At 36.7% G+C, this 18495-nt stretch overlaps 1 protein-coding gene across 7 annotated transcripts in view; it reads left to right on the forward strand.

Moving 5' to 3' along the window:
* The first annotated feature begins 816 nt into the window (after positions 1-816).
* The window catches only part of LOC131532981 (NACHT, LRR and PYD domains-containing protein 3-like), an 82915-nt gene continuing 65236 nt past the window's right edge, over positions 817-18495 (forward strand). For 5 of the 7 annotated variants that reach the window (XR_009269061.1, XR_009269053.1, XM_058765193.1 and 2 more), the window contains exons 1-8: positions 5474-5593; positions 5832-5873; positions 6002-6175; positions 6568-6640; positions 7834-7926; positions 10653-10737; positions 10993-11188; positions 11284-13114. Coding sequence is in view for 5 of the 7 variants with exons in the window: in XM_058765193.1 (XP_058621176.1) it covers positions 6594-6640; positions 7834-7926; positions 10653-10737; positions 10993-11188; positions 11284-13114 (2252 nt within the window). In the remaining 2 variants the exon portion in view is untranslated. Of the gene's footprint in view, positions 934-5469; positions 5594-5831; positions 5874-6001; positions 6176-6567; positions 6641-7833; positions 7927-10652; positions 10738-10992; positions 11189-11283; positions 13115-18495 lie in introns of those variants that run through there. The other 2 variants (XM_058765031.1, XM_058765121.1) reach the window with 2 other exon arrangements.

Below are 18495 nucleotides of genomic sequence, written 5' to 3' on the forward strand. Positions count from 1 at the left end.
AACAGCACTTCATTATAGTCTGATCGTAATGATCTCTGGAAGGAAGGACCCAAAAGCAGAAGAACGCTTAACTCCAGTTTACTGAAGCACAATAATAAACACAGCACCAGCCAAACGGCTCCAGACCAGTTCTGGACCAGAGACAGGAGAACGGTCAGAGTCTGGGGAAGTCCACCAGCAACCAAATTAATAGAAACGATTGATTCTTAATACTGTGTTATTATCTGTCTGTTATTATCAGTCTACTAATAGAGTGGAAAATAAATCTGCAGTTTCTCAAGATCAGCGCTAGACTTCATCACATCATGTGAAGTGTATTCATGACCATCAGTAATGATCAACAGGGAACTTTATGTTGCTGCTGGAATAAATGAACTTGAAGAGTGTTAGTGAAGATAACAGAGAAGATAAACAGATGGCATGCTGCTTAAAACAGCTGGATATAATTAATAAGGTGTAGCTATATAAGACAATGCAATAATAATTCCCTTTGCAAAACCAGGAGAATATTGTTCAGTAGCTGATGTTATAGAGCTGTTGCTGTCAGATAATGTTGATGTAAAGAACATCATTTTCAAACAGCAGAAGCATAATAATACAGGTTTATGAGATCAGAATCAGGAAACAGAAACTGATACAAACAGGAGCATCTTAGATAATAATCCAGAAACAGGGACAATAAAACTGCAGTGTTCAAACCAGATTTTAAACATTTAGAGATATACTGTAAATGATAACTTCTCGCTCCAGTCCAGCAGGTGTCGCTGTGAAGCTGTTCATCTGTTCGAGAACCACCAGAGAAACCCAGAAGAAGACGAAAACGAAACCAAAACCAAAACATGAAATCGACCGACGCCACAAACAACAGTGAAGGACAGAAACAATAGTGCTTCGAATATTTCTAAATTCTCTTCCTAGAGCTCAAGACTGCAGGTATATTTCAGTTCTTCTCTGTTATTAGGGCGGATGAAATACTGTCAGTGTAACGTTAAGCGTGATTTAAATGTGAAGTTACAGGACTGTTCTTATTCTGTAAGTTTATCACAGGCTACTAACGTTACTCAGAAGAACCTGTCAGAAAATACTGTTAAAACAAAGATTTCTGGGAAGGGGTTTTAAAAATCTAACTATTCTGACGTTTTTTTTTTTTCGTTTTTTTTTCACCCGTTTCTGTTTCATTTTAGGCTGTTAAATAATAAACTTCAATACAACAAGGAACGAACTAGGTTAGTTTTAAGCGCAGTATATCTATGTCCTGAACTTATAATTAGAGTCATGTGTGATTAGAGGATCTGAAATGATTCAGAACTGTTTACGTTACTCCGTGGATCATCATACCGACCGGTAAACACAGGAGGCGGCGCAGGGAACGCAGGCAAGAGCGGGGCTTCAGGGCTGGCCTGCTAACAAGACTAAAGACATCAGCCCATAATCCTGCTCTGCCCAGCATCTTCCTCACACTGATTATAATCTATAAATTCATCTGTCTAATAATGTCTAAAAATATAATAATTATGTCTACTAAGCTCTGATAATGTATGGAATATTATATTAACAGAATATCCATATTTTAATAAAACAATAGGCCTATACCTTCAAGCACAGATGTGTCTGTCACTTTAAAAACATGAACATTCTGTCATAATTCACCCAGGTGTTTATAAACCTGCATAAAGTTCTTTCTTCTGTTGAACACAAAAGAAGATACTCTGAAGAATGTGGTAACTAAACAGCTGCTGGTCCTCAGTAACTTCAAAAAATACTATCAGAGTCATCGGGGACCAGAAACTCTTTGGTTACCCACATTCTTCAAAGTATCTTCTTTTATGTTCAACAGCAGAAATAAATTATTACAGGTTTAGAACAACTTGTGGGTTTGTAAACGATGACAAATTTTTTATTTTTGGGTGAACTGTCCCTTTAATACAGTCATACAGTCCACTGTAAGCAAACTCTTCCCTGCAAACTGCGTGTTCATCATTAGTTACTGGACAGAGCCACTGATAACTTTCTCGTTCAGCGCTACATCTGGAGAGTCTTGTTTTCAGAGGGCAGATGTGAGCTGTAGATGTTTTAAACCGCGCACGCCGAAGAGCTGCGGGACCTCTGTCTGCTCCGGAGGCCTACACCATCACCGACCCCACTACTGCATCTCGCCCACAGCGGAGGCGCCACAAGCGGTGTGAGAGGAAGCAGAAGAGGGTAAGCGCTGAGGTATCCGGGCTAGGCTAGCGGCTAACCCACACAAGCCAGCTATCCCCACCATCGCACTGGCGAACGACGCTCTTTGGACAATAAACTGGACTACATCCGACTGCTTCGCTCTGCTCAAAGGACTGTAAGAGACTGTTGTGTTTTTGTGTTTACGGAAACATGGCTTAACAACAGCGTACCGGACTGCGCCATTCAGCTCAATCAGCTAACATGCTATCGAGCAGACAGAGCTCTCGTCGAGGGAGGTAAGAGACGGGCGGCGGGCTCTGTGTTTACATCAATGATGTATGGTGCCGACGCTGTTGTGGTCTGCAAACACTGCTCACCCTGGTGGAGTTTATGATTATCAAGTGCCGGCCGTTCTATCTACAGCCATACTGCTCGTTGCTGTATACATCCCTCCCAGCTCCATCAACAACAACAGGAGTGAGGCACTAAACGATCTGTACCAGCTCATCAGTGAGCAGCAGACAGCCAACCCAGATGCTTTTCTAATCTTGGCTGGGGATTTCAACCACGCAGACTTAAGGAGCGTGTTTCCAAAATTCACCAACACATAGACTTTCCTACAAGGGGAAAAATACCCTGGACTTTGTTTACACCACCCAGAGAGGAGCTTACAAGGCCCTTGCCCTCCCCACCTCGGAGCCTCAGACCACATCACTGTCATGCTAATGCCTGCATACAGACCACTCGTAAAAGCCATCAAACCAGTACACAAACAGATAAAAGTGTGGCCTGAAGGGTCGTCAGAGGCACTTCAAGACTGTTTTGACACCACTGACTGGGATATGTTTAAGCAGGCTGCCACAAACAACAATACTACAGACCTTCAAGAGTACTCGGAGACCGTCACTGCCTACATCACCAAGTGCATTGATGATGTAACGGTCACAAAGACTATCACTGTCTGGGCCAACCAGAAGCCGTGGCTGACAGGGAGGTCTACAGACTTCTGAGGCTTGAACGTTGCCTTTAGAGCTGGAGACGAGGAGGGCCTGAAGACAGCTAGGGCCAACCTATCTCGCGGCATCAGAGAGGCCAAGAGACAGTACTCAGGAGGATAGCTCATCGCTCAGCGACAGCAGGGACACTCGGAGCCTGTGGCAGGGGATTCAGACCATTACGGAATACAAGCCCCCACCACGGACCTGTGACAACACCATCCCACTGCTGAACGAGCTGAATGCCTTCTTTGCTCGCTTTGAGGCACAAAACAGCACCACTGCACAGAGGACTCCACCTCCTCCCGGCGACCAGGTGATGACGCTGTCCCCGGACAGCGTGAGGAGATCCTCAGCAGGATCAATGCACGCAAAGCTCCGGGTCCTGACAACATTCCTGGGCGTGTACTGAGAGACTGTGCAGTGGAACTCACTGATGTCTTCACAGACATTTTCAACATCTCGCTGAGTCAGGCTGTTGTCCCCACATGCTTCAAAGCTACCACCATCATTCCAGTCCCGAAGAAGTCATCTCCATCCTGTTTCAATGACTACCGTCCAGTAGCACTCACTCCCATTCTCATGAAGTGCTTTGAACGACTAGTCATGCAACACATCAAGTCTGTCCTCCCCCCCTCCCTGGACCCATTCCAGTTTGCATACCGGCCCAACCGCTCGACCGATGATGCCATCGCCACTGCCCTCCACCCAGCACTCACACATCTGGACAAAAAAGATACGTATGTCAGATTGCTGTTCATAGACTTCAGTTCAGCATTCAACACTATCATCCCAAATCAGCTCATTCATAAATTGGCCCAGCTGGGGCTCAGCACGTCACTGTGCAACTGGCTGTTGGACTTTCTGACCGGGAGACCTCAGGCAGTACGGGTCGGCAGTAACACATCCAACACCATCACACTGAACACAGGGGCCCCCCAAGGATGTGTGCTGAGCCCCCTCCTCTTCACTCTGCTGACCCACGACTGCACACCATCGCACAACTCCAACCTCTTCATTAAGTTTTGGATGACACGACTGTGGTGGGTCTCATTAGTAACAGAGATGAGACAAATTACAGGAGTGAGGTGAGCCGCCTGGCCGGGTGGTGCAGTGACAACAATCTCTCTCTGAATGTGGAGAAGACGAAGGAGATTGTTGTTGACTTCAGGAGAATGCACTCTCTGCATGCTCCTCTGACCATCAATGGTGCGACCGTGGAGAGAGTGAGCAGCACCAAGTTCCTGGGTGTACACATCACAGAGGACCTCTCCTGGACCAACAACACTGCAGCACTGGCCAAGAAAGCACAACAACGTCTCTACTTCCTCCAGAACTCAGAAGAGCCAGAGCCCTGGCCCCCATCATGTGCACCTTCTACAGAGGCACCATCGAGAGCATCCTGACTAGCTGCATCACTGTGTGGTATGGCGCCTGCAACGCGTCCTGCCGCAAGTCCTTCAACGGATAGTGAGAGCAGCTGAGAAGATCGTTGGTGTCTCTCCCTCCCTCCAGGACATCTACAGCACCCGTCTCACCCGCAAAGCTCTCTGCATTGCAGGCGATCCCACCCACCCGACACACAACTTCTTCAGTCTGCTACCATCAGGGAGGAGACTGCGGAGTCTCCAGGCCAGGACCAACAGACTGAAAGACAGCTTCATCCATCAGGCTGTCAGGAAGCTGAACTCCCTCCGTCCTTGCCCCCTCCCTCTCTTACCCCACGCACTACTGAACTCTGACCCCCCCCACCACCCACATCCACACACACACACACAAACACTGTGATCAGCACCAGTCACTTTGTACAAGCATTGGACTGACCTCATTCAGCTACCTCTTCTGTCAGTCTGAAAAAGAAGCACTACCATTTATAGTCTGCACTGTTTGTTTGTTTGTCTGTCTCACTGGTTTGCACTCTATTTACCATGTGCCTTATGCCACTTTATCCATTTCATATTATTTTATTTTCATTTTTATTTTTATTCTACATGTCCTTATTTGTATATTTGTAATAATTGCATTTTGTGGTTGTGTATGTGTATATGTGTATATATATATTTGATTTGTACTTATCTGTATTTATGCGGTCTACTGTTAGTACTTAGTGTTATCTGTATGCACCAGGGAGTAAGAGAGTAACGAAATTTCAGTTCTCTGTATGTATGTACGGTACATGTGGCAGAATTGACAATAAAACAGACTTTGACTTGACTTTGACTATAAATGATAACTTCTCGCTCCAGTCCAGCAGGTGTCGCTGTGAAGCTGTTCATCTGTTCGAGAACCACCAGAGAAACCCAGAAGAAGACGAAAATGAAACCAAAACCAAAACATGAAATCGTCCGACGCCACAAACAACAACAACAGTAAAGGACAGAAACAATAGTGCTTCAAATATTTTTGAATTCTCTTCCTAGAGCTCAGGACTGCAGGTACATTTCAGTTCTTCTCTGTTATTAGGGCGGATGAAATACTGTCAGTGTAACGTTAAGCGGGATTTAAATGTGAAGTTACAGGACTGTTCTTATTCCGGAAGTTTATCACAGGCTACTAACATTACTCAGAAGAACCTGTCAGAAAATACTGTTAAAACAAAGATTTCTGGGAAGGGGTTTTAAAAATACAACGTTCCTGACGTTTTGTTTTTCACCCGTTTCTGTTTCATTTTAGGCTGTTAAATAATAAACTTCAATACAACAAGGAACGAACTAGGTTAGTTTTAAGCGCAGTATATCTATGTCTTGAACTTATAATTAGAGTCATGTGTGATTAGAGGATTTGAAATGATTCAGAACTGTTTATGTTACTCCGTGGATCATCATACCGGCCGGTAAACACAGGAGGCGGCGCAGGGGCTTCAGGGCTGGCCTGTTAACAAGACTAAAGACATCAGCCCATAATCCTGCTCTGCTCAGCATCTTCCTCACACACGCGGGGTCACTCAGCAACAAAACAGACAAATTGGATTTGCAGCTATCGCGCAACAGCGCACCGGGACAGAGACCGCGGCTCCGGTAAGAGCACAGGCGGGGGCAGATTATTTACTCTAATGAGGATAAGTGTGTACAGACGCCACCGTCACAGACAAACACTGCTCTTAGAGTATATAACGATAAGATATATAACGCTCTTTTACTTGCCGCGGGCATTTCGCCAACACAAAATCAGCACATATTAATATTGTTATTTTATTTCTGTATCATTGTTTACACACTGTGCACTTTCAATATGAGAGCAAAAAATTTGTTGTACAACGATAATAAAAAGCTATTGTATTTTATGCTACATGGTGATATTTGTCTGTAACTCAGTGTATTTTCTGAAGTGATTCAGTATGACTCGGTTCTTGTTGATGTTCTTGAATAAGTGTGATGTTGTTGATCTGAACAGCTGATTGTTTTCACAGCCAGTGCTGATCAGTTCAGCTTCAGTATGTCAGAGGACTCTCCGTCTGAGATCCGTCTCTCACAGAAACACAGGTAACACTGAGTCTGCTTCACACAATCATCTTAAACACTGCTGGAGTCAGAGATTTCACCTGTGAACAACAAAACCTTAACAAACTTGTTTTATATCTACAAATGCTTTGCAGAACTTCAGAGCTTCATAACTTCCTAATTAAAAAATACCATAAAAATATTTGAAAATTCAATAGATGATAATCATGTGAGACCTGAAAATCAAATCATTTATTTTACAGTCCACATCAGTGATTTTGGTTTTTAGATCATAAATTTATTGTCGGACATTAAAAAATGACTGCACACTTAAGTTAAAGGGCTCATATGGTTTTTAATGTTTTTCTTTTCCTTTAGTGTGTAATGTATCTGTTTGTGTAAGATCTTCAGAGTTAAAGCAAGTCTCCTGCAGTGGTTTATTCTGTCTAACAGAGAACACTGATGCAGACCTGCCTAACATGCCTTGATTGAAGTCACTTTCACAAATGTCTGCATCACAATGTGAAATATTAGCGTAATGCTGCTCAAAAGTAAACGCAGAGAGAAGACGAGGCTTCAGTGAGTTGTGGTGTTGTGGAGACGCTGTGTGTTTGGATGCGAAAGCAAACCCGCTTTGTTTGAATCAGATTTATTTGATTTATTTATCAGATTTATTTGAGCCGTACAACACAAAGGTCAGCTTGTGTGCAGCTGCTGTGCATTTTCTCCCAGCTTCCTTTGTACAACATGAGCTACAGGATACACAGCCTAATAAATTAGAAATACACGTCTGAGTATGTTTCTTAAACTGTATTTCATGCTGGCGCTTCAGGACATAAAGCTGTTACAGTGAAGAAGAAAATGATAACTTCAGTAGATTGTATGTGAAAGATAAGAGAGTAAATCTCACCACTGTGAAAGGTTCTGCTCAGACTCGGATACGGTAATTATTACGACGAGATTATTATTCTTACTGTTACACCCAATAAACAAACTCATCAACATTTAAAATAGCATCATATGATCCTTTAATAGCAGTATGCTAACAGAACTGTGTAGCGCTGACCTTTCTGCTCTCCATCTCAGTCAAAAAAGAAAATGTTCTCTTCAGTTAGATCAGTCTAATGTTTGTAGAAATCAGCTGCAAATGTATTTAATCTCTGCAAAGGTTTCTGTGAGGAGTTGCCAGTATAAAGCACTGTAGTAAAGTTTCTCTTCTCTCTTTGTGTCATTAGTGTAAGATCCGGCTCACATGTGTCTGTGAAGAGTGACCGGTCAAAGGATGATATCATGCCGAACTTCAGTGAAGAACCATCACGGACCAAACGGTATTTCATGTGTCTCTTATTTTTGTTTACACATAGACTGTGTTAGGAAGTGTATCAATAAACAACTATCATAGAACTTTATAGTTCATAAATTTATCACAATAGGCCTTTTTCACAGTCCACGTTCAATAACCGGAAGCTTCGATTAGTTGTGTAAAATACAGTAACTTCTGCTGTAGCCTGTATGAATGGTGCCTGTAGCACGGGGTTGTTGTGATTTATTAATGAACAATTCATCATAGATGTTTTAATTAAACATGTTCACCACAGTTTTCAGTCATTAATCGGGTATGAAGAAACCAGGAAAAATGTTCTCATGATATTCCGACGCGGAATGGGAGCGCATAGGTGTATGTATGCACAATACTTCAGAGACAGACCAGCTTTTTACTTAAAAAATGCAAGAATAGCATACAAACAACATCACATTAAAGAGCAATAAAATCAGACAAGCTTATACATCTTATAAAACATTAACCACAAATAAAAACTGTACATATTAAAGAAAATTTAAATGAAAGTAATATTGCTTTCGTGCACTTACTTTACTTTCCGATAGGCTACAATCATCACGTATTAGATCAAATTGGAGTTGTTCAAATATATTCATATTTTTCATCCCAGAATTATTCAAAAATAACTGGTTTTACCATCTTAAACATGACACATCATCCGGGTTTGAGCGCAGTGATTGAATAGCATTATGTAGATAAGATTGGAGATGAACCATAGTAAACACTGCACAATAATAAAACAATAACATTAAAAATCAAATTAAAACAGTCTGAGTATTTCTCCAGCAGTAACGTGAGCAGCCGAGGGTAGATTCTCATATCTCACTGTCGCGACACCGACAACGCTTACAAACGGCTTCGCTTACAGAACGTTTCACGTTAAAATGGACTACACATATGGTAGGGTATCATGTGTTAAACAGATTCTTTTAACTGAGAATCTGCCCACCGCTGCTTATGTTACTGCTGGAGAAATACTCAGAATATACAGTGTTTTAATTTTAATTTTTAATTAGGCTAATTAATTAATTAATTAATTAATTAATTAATTAATTAATTAATTAATTAATTAATTAATTAATTAATTAATTAATTAATTAATTAATTAATTAATTAATTAATTAATTAATTAATTAATTAATTAATTAATTAATTAATTAATTAATTAATTAATTAATTAATTAATTAATTAATTAATTAATTAATTAATTAATTAATTAATTAATTAATTAATTAATTAATTAATTAATTAATTAATTAATTAATTAATTAATTAATTAATTAATTAATTAATTAATTAATTAATTAATTAATTAATTAATTAATTAATTAATTAATTAATTAATTAATTAATTAATTAATTAATTAATTAATTAATTAATTAATTAATTAATTAATTAATTAATTAATTAATTAATTAATTAATTAATTAATTAATTAATTAATTAATTAATTAATTAATTAATTAATTAATTAATTAATTAATTAATTAATTAATTAATTAATTAATTAATTAATTAATTAATTAATTAATTAATTAATTAATTAATTAATTAATTAATTAATTAATTAATTAATTAATTAATTAATTAATTAATTAATTAATTAATTAATTAATTAATTAATTAATTAATTAATTAATTAATTAATTAATTAATTAATTAATTAATTAATTAATTAATTAATTAATTAATTAATTAATTAATTAATTAATTAATTAATTAATTAATTAATTAATTAATTAATTAATTAATTAATTAATTAATTAATTAATTAATTAATTAATTAATTAATTAATTAATTAATTAATTAATTAATTAATTAATTAATTAATTAATTAATTAATTAATTAATTAATTAATTAATTAATTAATTAATTAATTAATTAATTAATTAATTAATTAATTAATTAATTAATTAATTAATTAATTAATTAATTAATTAATTAATTAATTAATTAATTAATTAATTAATTAATTAATTAATTAATTAATTAATTAATTAATTAATTAATTAATTAATTAATTAATTAATTAATTAATTAATTAATTAATTAATTAATTAATTAATTAATTAATTAATTAATTAATTAATTAATTAATTAATTAATTAATTAATTAATTAATTAATTAATTAATTAATTAATTAATTAATTAATTAATTAATTAATTAATTAATTAATTAATTAATTAATTAATTAATTAATTAATTAATTAATTAATTAATTAATTAATTAATTAATTAATTAATTAATTAATTAATTAATTAATTAATTAATTAATTAATTAATTAATTAATTAATTAATTAATTAATTAATTAATTAATTAATTAATTAATTAATTAATTAATTAATTAATTAATTAATTAATTAATTAATTAATTAATTAATTAATTAATTAATTAATTAATTAATTAATTAATTAATTAATTAATTAATTAATTAATTAATTAATTAATTAATTAATTAATTAATTAATTAATTAATTAATAAATCACAACAACCCCGTGCTACAGGCACCATTCATACAGGCTACAGCTGAAGTTATTTTACACAACTACTCGAAGCTTCCGGTCTTTGAACGCGGACTGTGAAAAGGCCCATATTGTTTTCTCTTTGCTAAAAAGTTTACAGGACATTCTGGTAATATTTTTTCCTAGAAATGCAATATTTTGTTTTATTTTATTTATTGATTTGTTTTATTTACTATCAGGCTTCAGTATGAAACAGTAGATCCAGATTTCCAGACTCACAGGAACCACAAGAATTTTACAGACAATCTCCAGCAGATCTTCCAGGTGATAAAACACAATTTATAACATTATATTTATAAGAGAATAAGAGTGTGACAGAAATTGTTTTTCTAATTCTTCTTGACCTGAGAACTGATAAAATAAAAATTAACCCTATTTTTATTCATATTGACAATTAATTAACGTTTGTCTCAACTTTTTATGTTTTTTATGTATATATTGTTTTATTATTGAATAAATAGTTTTGACCAAATATGGACGGAGATTTCTTCTAACATTGATTTTTGTCATATTTTGTAGGATCTTGAGAGCAAAATAATCACATTTCTAAAGAATGAGATGGAAAAGTTTAAGAAAATATTACAAAAAGAGAACACACAATGCTTTGTGAAGGACTTTAATGAGAACAGAACTAGTATCAAAGAAGCAGCTCTTGATCTCTCGCTCTGCTTCCTGAGAGAGATGAAGCAAGATGAAGCTGCTGATGCTCTAGAAGGTAAGAGACCCACTGTCTGTCAGATTGTCACTTATAGATGTCAAAGAGAAAAATAAGATTAAATATATCTGTATTGTTGTCATTTCTGTGTTTAGATGAGCTGTTGTTCATTCATCAGCTGAAATGTAGCTTAAAGAAGAAGTACCAATGTGTGTTTGAAGGAATCACAAAGCAAGGTGACTCCACACTTCTGAAGAACATCTACACAGATCTCTATATCACTCAGGGTTGTAGTGAACAGGTCAATACTGAACATGAGGTCAGACAGATTGAAGTTGCTTCCAGACGTCATGAATCACAAGAAATACAGGTTGAATGCAACAATTTGTTTGAAGCACCTGAACAAGACAAGCAGATCAGAACTGTGCTGACAAAAGGAGTTGCTGGCATCGGAAAATCAGTCTCTGTGCAAAAGTTTGTTCTGGATTGGGCCGAAGGAAAAGAAAATCAGGATATCAGCTTCATATTTCCTCTTCCATTCAGAGAAATGAACTTAAAGGAGACAGAAAACCAAAGTCTGATGGACCTTATAACTCAGTTTCTTCCAGAGACAGAAGGACTGAACCTTACAAGAAGGAATCAATTCAAAGTCTTGTTCATTCTTGATGGTTTGGATGAATGTCGTCTTCCTCTAGACTTTGCTGGTAATGAGACGTGGTCAGATGTATGGTCACCAGCGTCTCTGGATGTTCTCCTGACGAACCTCATCAAGGGAAATCTGCTTCCTTCTGCTCTCATCTGGATCACCACCAGACCAGCCGCTGCCAGTAAGATTCCTCCTGACTGTATCGACCGGCTGACAGAGATACGAGGATTCAGTGATGCACAGAAGGAGGAGTACTTCAGAAAAAGATTCACAGATGAGGATCAGGCCAGAGAAATCACTGATCATGTTAAACAATCAAAGAGTCTCTTCATCATGTGCCACATCCCAGTCTTCTGCTGGATTTCAGCCACTGTTCTCCAGAACATTTTGGAGCAGAAAAGAAATAATGATGTGAAAAGCAATCAGGCTGATGATGCCTCCAAAACACTGCAGGAATCAAACACTGAAGACACTCCCAAGACTCTGACACAAATGTACACACACTTTCTCCGCTTTCAGATCCAGCAGAGCAGAAGAAAGTATGGTGGAGAATACACACCAGATGTTTCCTGGGATAAAGATGCCATGCTTTCACTGGGGAAACTGGCCTTTCAACAGCTGCAAAGAAACAATGTGATCTTCTATGACACAGACCTGGAAGCCTGTGGTATTGATGTCTATAAGGCATCAGTGTATTCAGGCATGTGTACCCAGATCTTTAAGGAGGAAACAGGGATCAATGTTGGTACCATGTACTGCTTTGTCCACTTGAGCATTCAAGAGTTTATTGCAGCCCTTTATGCACATCTGTTTCTAGACATCAACAAGAAAAGTGTGTTTGATCATGAGTCTACAGAACAGAAAAATAAGAATAAAACAATGATTGATTTGCTCAAGACTGCAGTGGACAAGGCACTTGAGAGTAACAATGGACACCTGGACCTTTTCCTTCGATTCCTCCTCGGTTTGTCACTCCAGTCCAATCGTCGACTCTTAAGAGGTCTGTTGACACAGCAAGACAGCAGTGACCAGAGCAATGAGGAAATAGTTCAGTACATCAAGCAGAAATTAGAAGCTGATCTGTCTCCAGAGAGATCCATCAATCTGTTCTACTGTCTGAATGAACTGAACGATCAAACTCTGGTGAACGAGATTCAGACCCACCTCAGCAAAGGAAGTCTCTCATCTGCTGACCTTTCACCTGCCCAGTGGTCTGCTTTGACCTTTGTGTTGTTGACCTCAGAGGAGGAGCTGGAGGAGTTTGAGCTTCAGAAATTCAAGAAATCAGACGAGTGTCTCATTCGACTATCAGCAGTCATCAAAACCTCCAAAAGAGCTCTGTAAGTCAAACATTACTAACTGTTCAAATGTTTGGAGTGAATATCAACTAGTAATCAGCTACCTGACCTTGTTAATATTATTTCAGTAACTTGCTAACCTATTATTTTGATGTAGTATAAGCCAGGGGTCTGCATGACAACCTACAGCATTTATAACATCATGTTTTATTTAGTTTTGATTGTTCAATCAATCAATCAAAACTTTATTAACCCTCTGGGGTCTAAGGTCATTTTGGGGCCCTTGAGATGTTTTGACATGCCCTGATATTTGTGCTTATTTCAGCTACTTAAAACATACTATTGACCAACATGTAATTTTTTTTGTATTCAGCACAAACTGTGCTACAATAATATGTGACCAAGATGGATGTACATGTTTGCATTTTTTAGAAAAAAAATATTATGCGTGGTTTGTAAGTTTTGGGGAAAAAAATGTAGCTGAAATAAGGCCATAAAACCCACACTAAATAGTCCTGAACAAGACTTTTGTGTAATCAGTCTTGTAGGCTAGAATATTTACTTCAAAATTATGTGAAAATCATTCTGCTTACTCATTCACAGAAAACAATATATTGATTTAAAATTTTCAAGACATGTTTTGTGGTCGAGGGTCTATATGCGAGGGAGTGGCAATGGCCATGAATATTAAGTGATTTTCACCTGAGAGACAAAGGGCCCTCCCCTAATGGCCCATCAGTGTGACTGTGACTGTGAGGCAGGTAAGAGAGAATGTGAGGAGCTTGAAAAAAAGGGTTTTTTAAATTATTTGTATTTTATTTACAACACAGTATAATCAAAACATACATAATGAAGGTCAAAGACACATTATTGTGCACACTGATCTAACCACAGAGATGTGAACAGACTTTGAGTCATTCCTGCAGCAGATTCTGTTCAACAAGTGAAACAAGTAAATCATACCTGATATTTACGTGTGTTATTTATGTTTCTACTTCTTTCCATGGATTCAAGAAGAAGAAAAAAACAATCAGTAGAAAAGGAGCTTGTTTTGACATAGAATATCAGTGTAGTTGAACATCTGATGTTGGTACAGCGCTCTCAGAGGAAAACAGTTTGAAGAGACATCAGGATACATCTGGTGCTGGTATCTGATTCAATAAAATACAAACAAAAAAAAACATTTGTGAGCATGTTAATATCAGGAACATCTGTATATATATCATAAATATCATATATATCACTATCATAAAAAAGAGAAAGAAATCTTATATCTGAGAAACTAATTATTATTGTTTAGCACGTTATTCAAATCTATTTCTGAACAGAGTAGGCTATTAATAATAAACATGTACTAAACATACTTAGACTCGTAGCATTCATCATGTTACAGTGTACACTCATATTACTTTTATTGTTTTATATAGAGCATGAAAACATCATCGCTGTAAGAAATTTAAATACAATGAATTGCCTATCATATTCAAAATGTTTTACACGATTTCAAACATTGTAGTCAGGAATTATAGTTTGGGAAAACCCAACTATGATTTTGTAGTCATACAGTCTAGTATGTATGATTTTATAGTAGCCTATGATATGATTCTGTAGCCACAGACTCAAGCATGCTTTGTACAATAAAAGGTTGTACTTTGTACTATAAAAAATTATATTTTATATCTGAGAAACTAATTATTATTGTTTAGCACGCTATTAAAATCTATTTGTGAACAGAGTATTAATAATAAACATGGTCTAAACATTCTTAGAGGCGTAGCATTCATCATGTTGTCGTTTGGGGGAAAACCCAGCTAACTGTTAGTAAATCTGTTCAAGTTTATGTCACAATAACACGGTAACTAATGTAAAAAAGAAACATTACTTACTCATCTCCTCTGCTGGATGAAATCGTGTTCTTCTTTGGAGGGAAATCCTGCCTTTACTCAGCGCATCTTCTTCCAGAAACGAACAGTAGCCGCGATGAAGGACCTCCTCTTTGTTTGTGTTGTTGGGCATTTGCATGCCGCACTTACCACGTGGCTATTTACATATGAACAGCGAGTCGCGAGGGCGGGTCACATTAGAGATAATGAGTCAGACGGGACAGACTGAACATCGTGTTGGTTTTATACGGATTACTTCATCACAGAATGTTTGTTTTCGATAAGACTTGCTTCATTTCAAAGTAGACACTTCAAGCTTTCTATAGATATATTTCTCATGTCTCTGTGTGAAGTATTTGCTGAGTTACAGTTCATTTTAGTGACGCTGCGTTTCTAAAACAGTTCATGGAGACAGAGAAGACAGAGCGCACCCTGTTTGTTTTCTTTATTCTTCAGAAGCACAAAGTTTAGTTGTTATTATGAGTGTATACAAATAAAAGTAGACCCCTTACAGATTCGAATGGTGTATTGCTCTTATCTGTACGATCAAAAACGACAGAGTAATTCAAGCTCATTTCGGCCTTATCAGGAAAATCTGCCTCAAAACGCATATATGCGTTTGTCGACCCCAGGGGGTTAAGGACACACTCGGTCCAAACAAAGACACAACAATAACAACATACAAATACACACACAAGGACAGAATCCATGATATCACATATTTACATGTGTACTAAATGATTCGCCAACGCCAATGATTCCAAATATTTGAAAAAAGCCTGTCTGAACTTAGTGCCAAGTTCGTCAGTGTTAAAATTATACTATTTACAGATTCTGATAACCTACACATAGATCTGTACATGAGATTACGCATCACAGCAGCGCAGGTTGGCACACCAGCACTGACAAACATTTGGCTTGAACTGCTCCATCGTGACACCTTAAGCAGCAATCACATACCATCATTATAAGCTACATTAAGTCTCTGCATGCTGCTCTTTCTGTAATGCCGCCACAAATGGGCAGTATACATAGGGGTACAGTATGCTTTAAAAAGTGTAATCTTCACAGATCCTGAGCACATACCAAATTTGTGAATCAACATATTGGCCTCGGCATACAGCATACAACACTGTCTATACATATCCCTATCATCAGACAAGTCATCAGTTATATAATGCCCTAAGTATTTATTCATTTATTCATTATCATTACATACTTTAAGGTCACTCCCAGACAGAGAGAAGTCAGGAAATGTCGGTTTTCTTTCCTCCCTACTCCTAACAATCATAATATTACTCTTTTTGGCATTATATTTAATATCAAAATCTGAACCATATCGATAGCAAATCCTCAGTAACTGTTGAAGACCAGCACTATATGGACAAAACATCACCAAATCATCTGCATACATCAAATGATTTATAATAGTATGACCAACCATTCAACCTGTTCTACAACCATTTAACTGCTTTGATAAGTCATCCATATAAATATTAAATAAAAAGGGAGACAAAATGCTTCCCTGTCTGACTCAATTACATACACTGAATGGAGCAGACACACAATTACCCCATTTTACATACATTAATTGATGAGCATACCAAAAAGCCAAAATTCTCACTAAAAATTTGGGAACTCCTCTGTTGTATAACTTAAAAAAAATGTTTTCATGATTTTCACGATCAAAGGCTTTAGAAGCATCAATAAAACACATAAAAATTATGGAATTATGCCTGTTATAAAAATCTAAAATCTCTTTAGAGCAAAAATACACACATCAGTGCCATGTTTCGGTTTAAAACCAAACTGGTTATCAGAAGTCAGGACAAAATGTTCCATCTTATTCAATAAAATCCTTTCAATAACCTTGGATAAAGTACTGGCCAAGGCTATAGGCCGGTAATTATCCATGCTATTTATTTGACCAGCTCTGTCTTTAATAATAGGCTCTAACATACCAGATAAGATAGAATCTGGTAAAATACCATGAACTAAAAACCCAATAAAACAAATAGCGAGCAAAGGATATAATTTTCTACTTGCAAATTTTAAATGTTCAGCAGATATCTTATCCATACCACATGCCTTATTATCTTTTAGCATCATAACTGCATCATAAACTTCTTGCGGAGAGACATTCACAACTTCATCATTATCAATGTTGCCCACTACAAAAAAGTTACTCTTAACACAGTTAAACAGCTCATAATAATGCTTTTGCCACATTTGAGTAATCTCCTTTGACCCGCTTACCCCAATTATATTTGTTGGTAAAGATGTTTTACAATTATTCATTCATTTGATTTCTTTCCAAAAAATCATTTAGATTATTCGTTTGCAGTTTCTTTGCAAGAGAGTCAGATATCATTATATTTTCATTCCTCTTGATGAAACATAATGCATACTTAAAATTTGCATTCGCCCGTTTCTTGTATTCAAATAAAGGGCCATATTTATGTCTGCCTGACTCAACCCAAGCTTTAAATGCCTTTCTAGCCTCATCATGAAACTCTTTTACGTATTCATTCCAACCTGGCTTAGAGTTATACATCTTAGTCTTACGCAGAGACCTGCTTGAGGTAAGAAGAGACTCCACAAAGTTATCATACAAGAGACATAACTCAATACCATGTTGCGGGTTGCCGAATGAGAGATGTAGGATACACGAGCACAAAGCTCCATTTCGCAAACAGTTGCGTATGCAAGCCTTTAAAGTATACTCCCTTGACAGAGAGAGACGCGTTCAGAATCAGCACATGGTCACTGTCTAGTGGGCTTTGTTTTCAAGTGCGCAACTCGGCATTTGCTGTTCTTCTGCTGGCGGTTATCAAACAGCGTTGCATTACCTTCTGGACTGGGGGTGAATTGCCTGTATTCGTTATAAGGCCTCATGCACCGAACCGAGATGCCCGTACCGTGACGGTTCGGTACGAATACATGTATCGTGCCACCCCTAATAGACATAGAAAAAGGCACATGATCAGTAGTGGCAAACTCATAATTAATTCTCATAGACTCTAAGGAATCATGTGTATCAGTTGTGCAGATGCAATGATCTAACCATGAGGTTGTATGCCATGCATCACTGATATACGTGTAACTTTTAGCAGGTAAATGTTCTTTACTGGAGAGGACCAAACCAATATCAGAGCAAAACTGAATTAAATGATTGGCAAATAAAGAGCTACCATCAGAAACATCTGCATTCATATCACCCACAATAATAAAAAAAAAAACATGTGGTAGCATTATCTTGAATAAAGCACATAACACAAGCCAACCTGTTAAGGAATTCATCTTCATTTTGGGGACTCTCATAAGGTGTATAAATGTTCAGAATGATCAACTTTTTCCCATCACTACTGAACTCAATTCCTATAGCCCAATCAACATCCAGTCTAACCACATTAACTAGTTGGTCAAACTTTTTGTGCCATAATACTGTCAAGTCGTTGTCAAGTCGAAATTTAAATTTAAAATTGAACACATTCAGTAGTAACAAGTACCGGGTCTATATGGTACCTGCTAATAGGTGAC

The sequence above is a fragment of the Onychostoma macrolepis genome, chromosome 01, assembly GCF_012432095.1.
Source record: "Onychostoma macrolepis isolate SWU-2019 chromosome 01, ASM1243209v1, whole genome shotgun sequence".
Classification (NCBI taxonomy): Eukaryota; Metazoa; Chordata; class Actinopteri; order Cypriniformes; family Cyprinidae; genus Onychostoma; species Onychostoma macrolepis.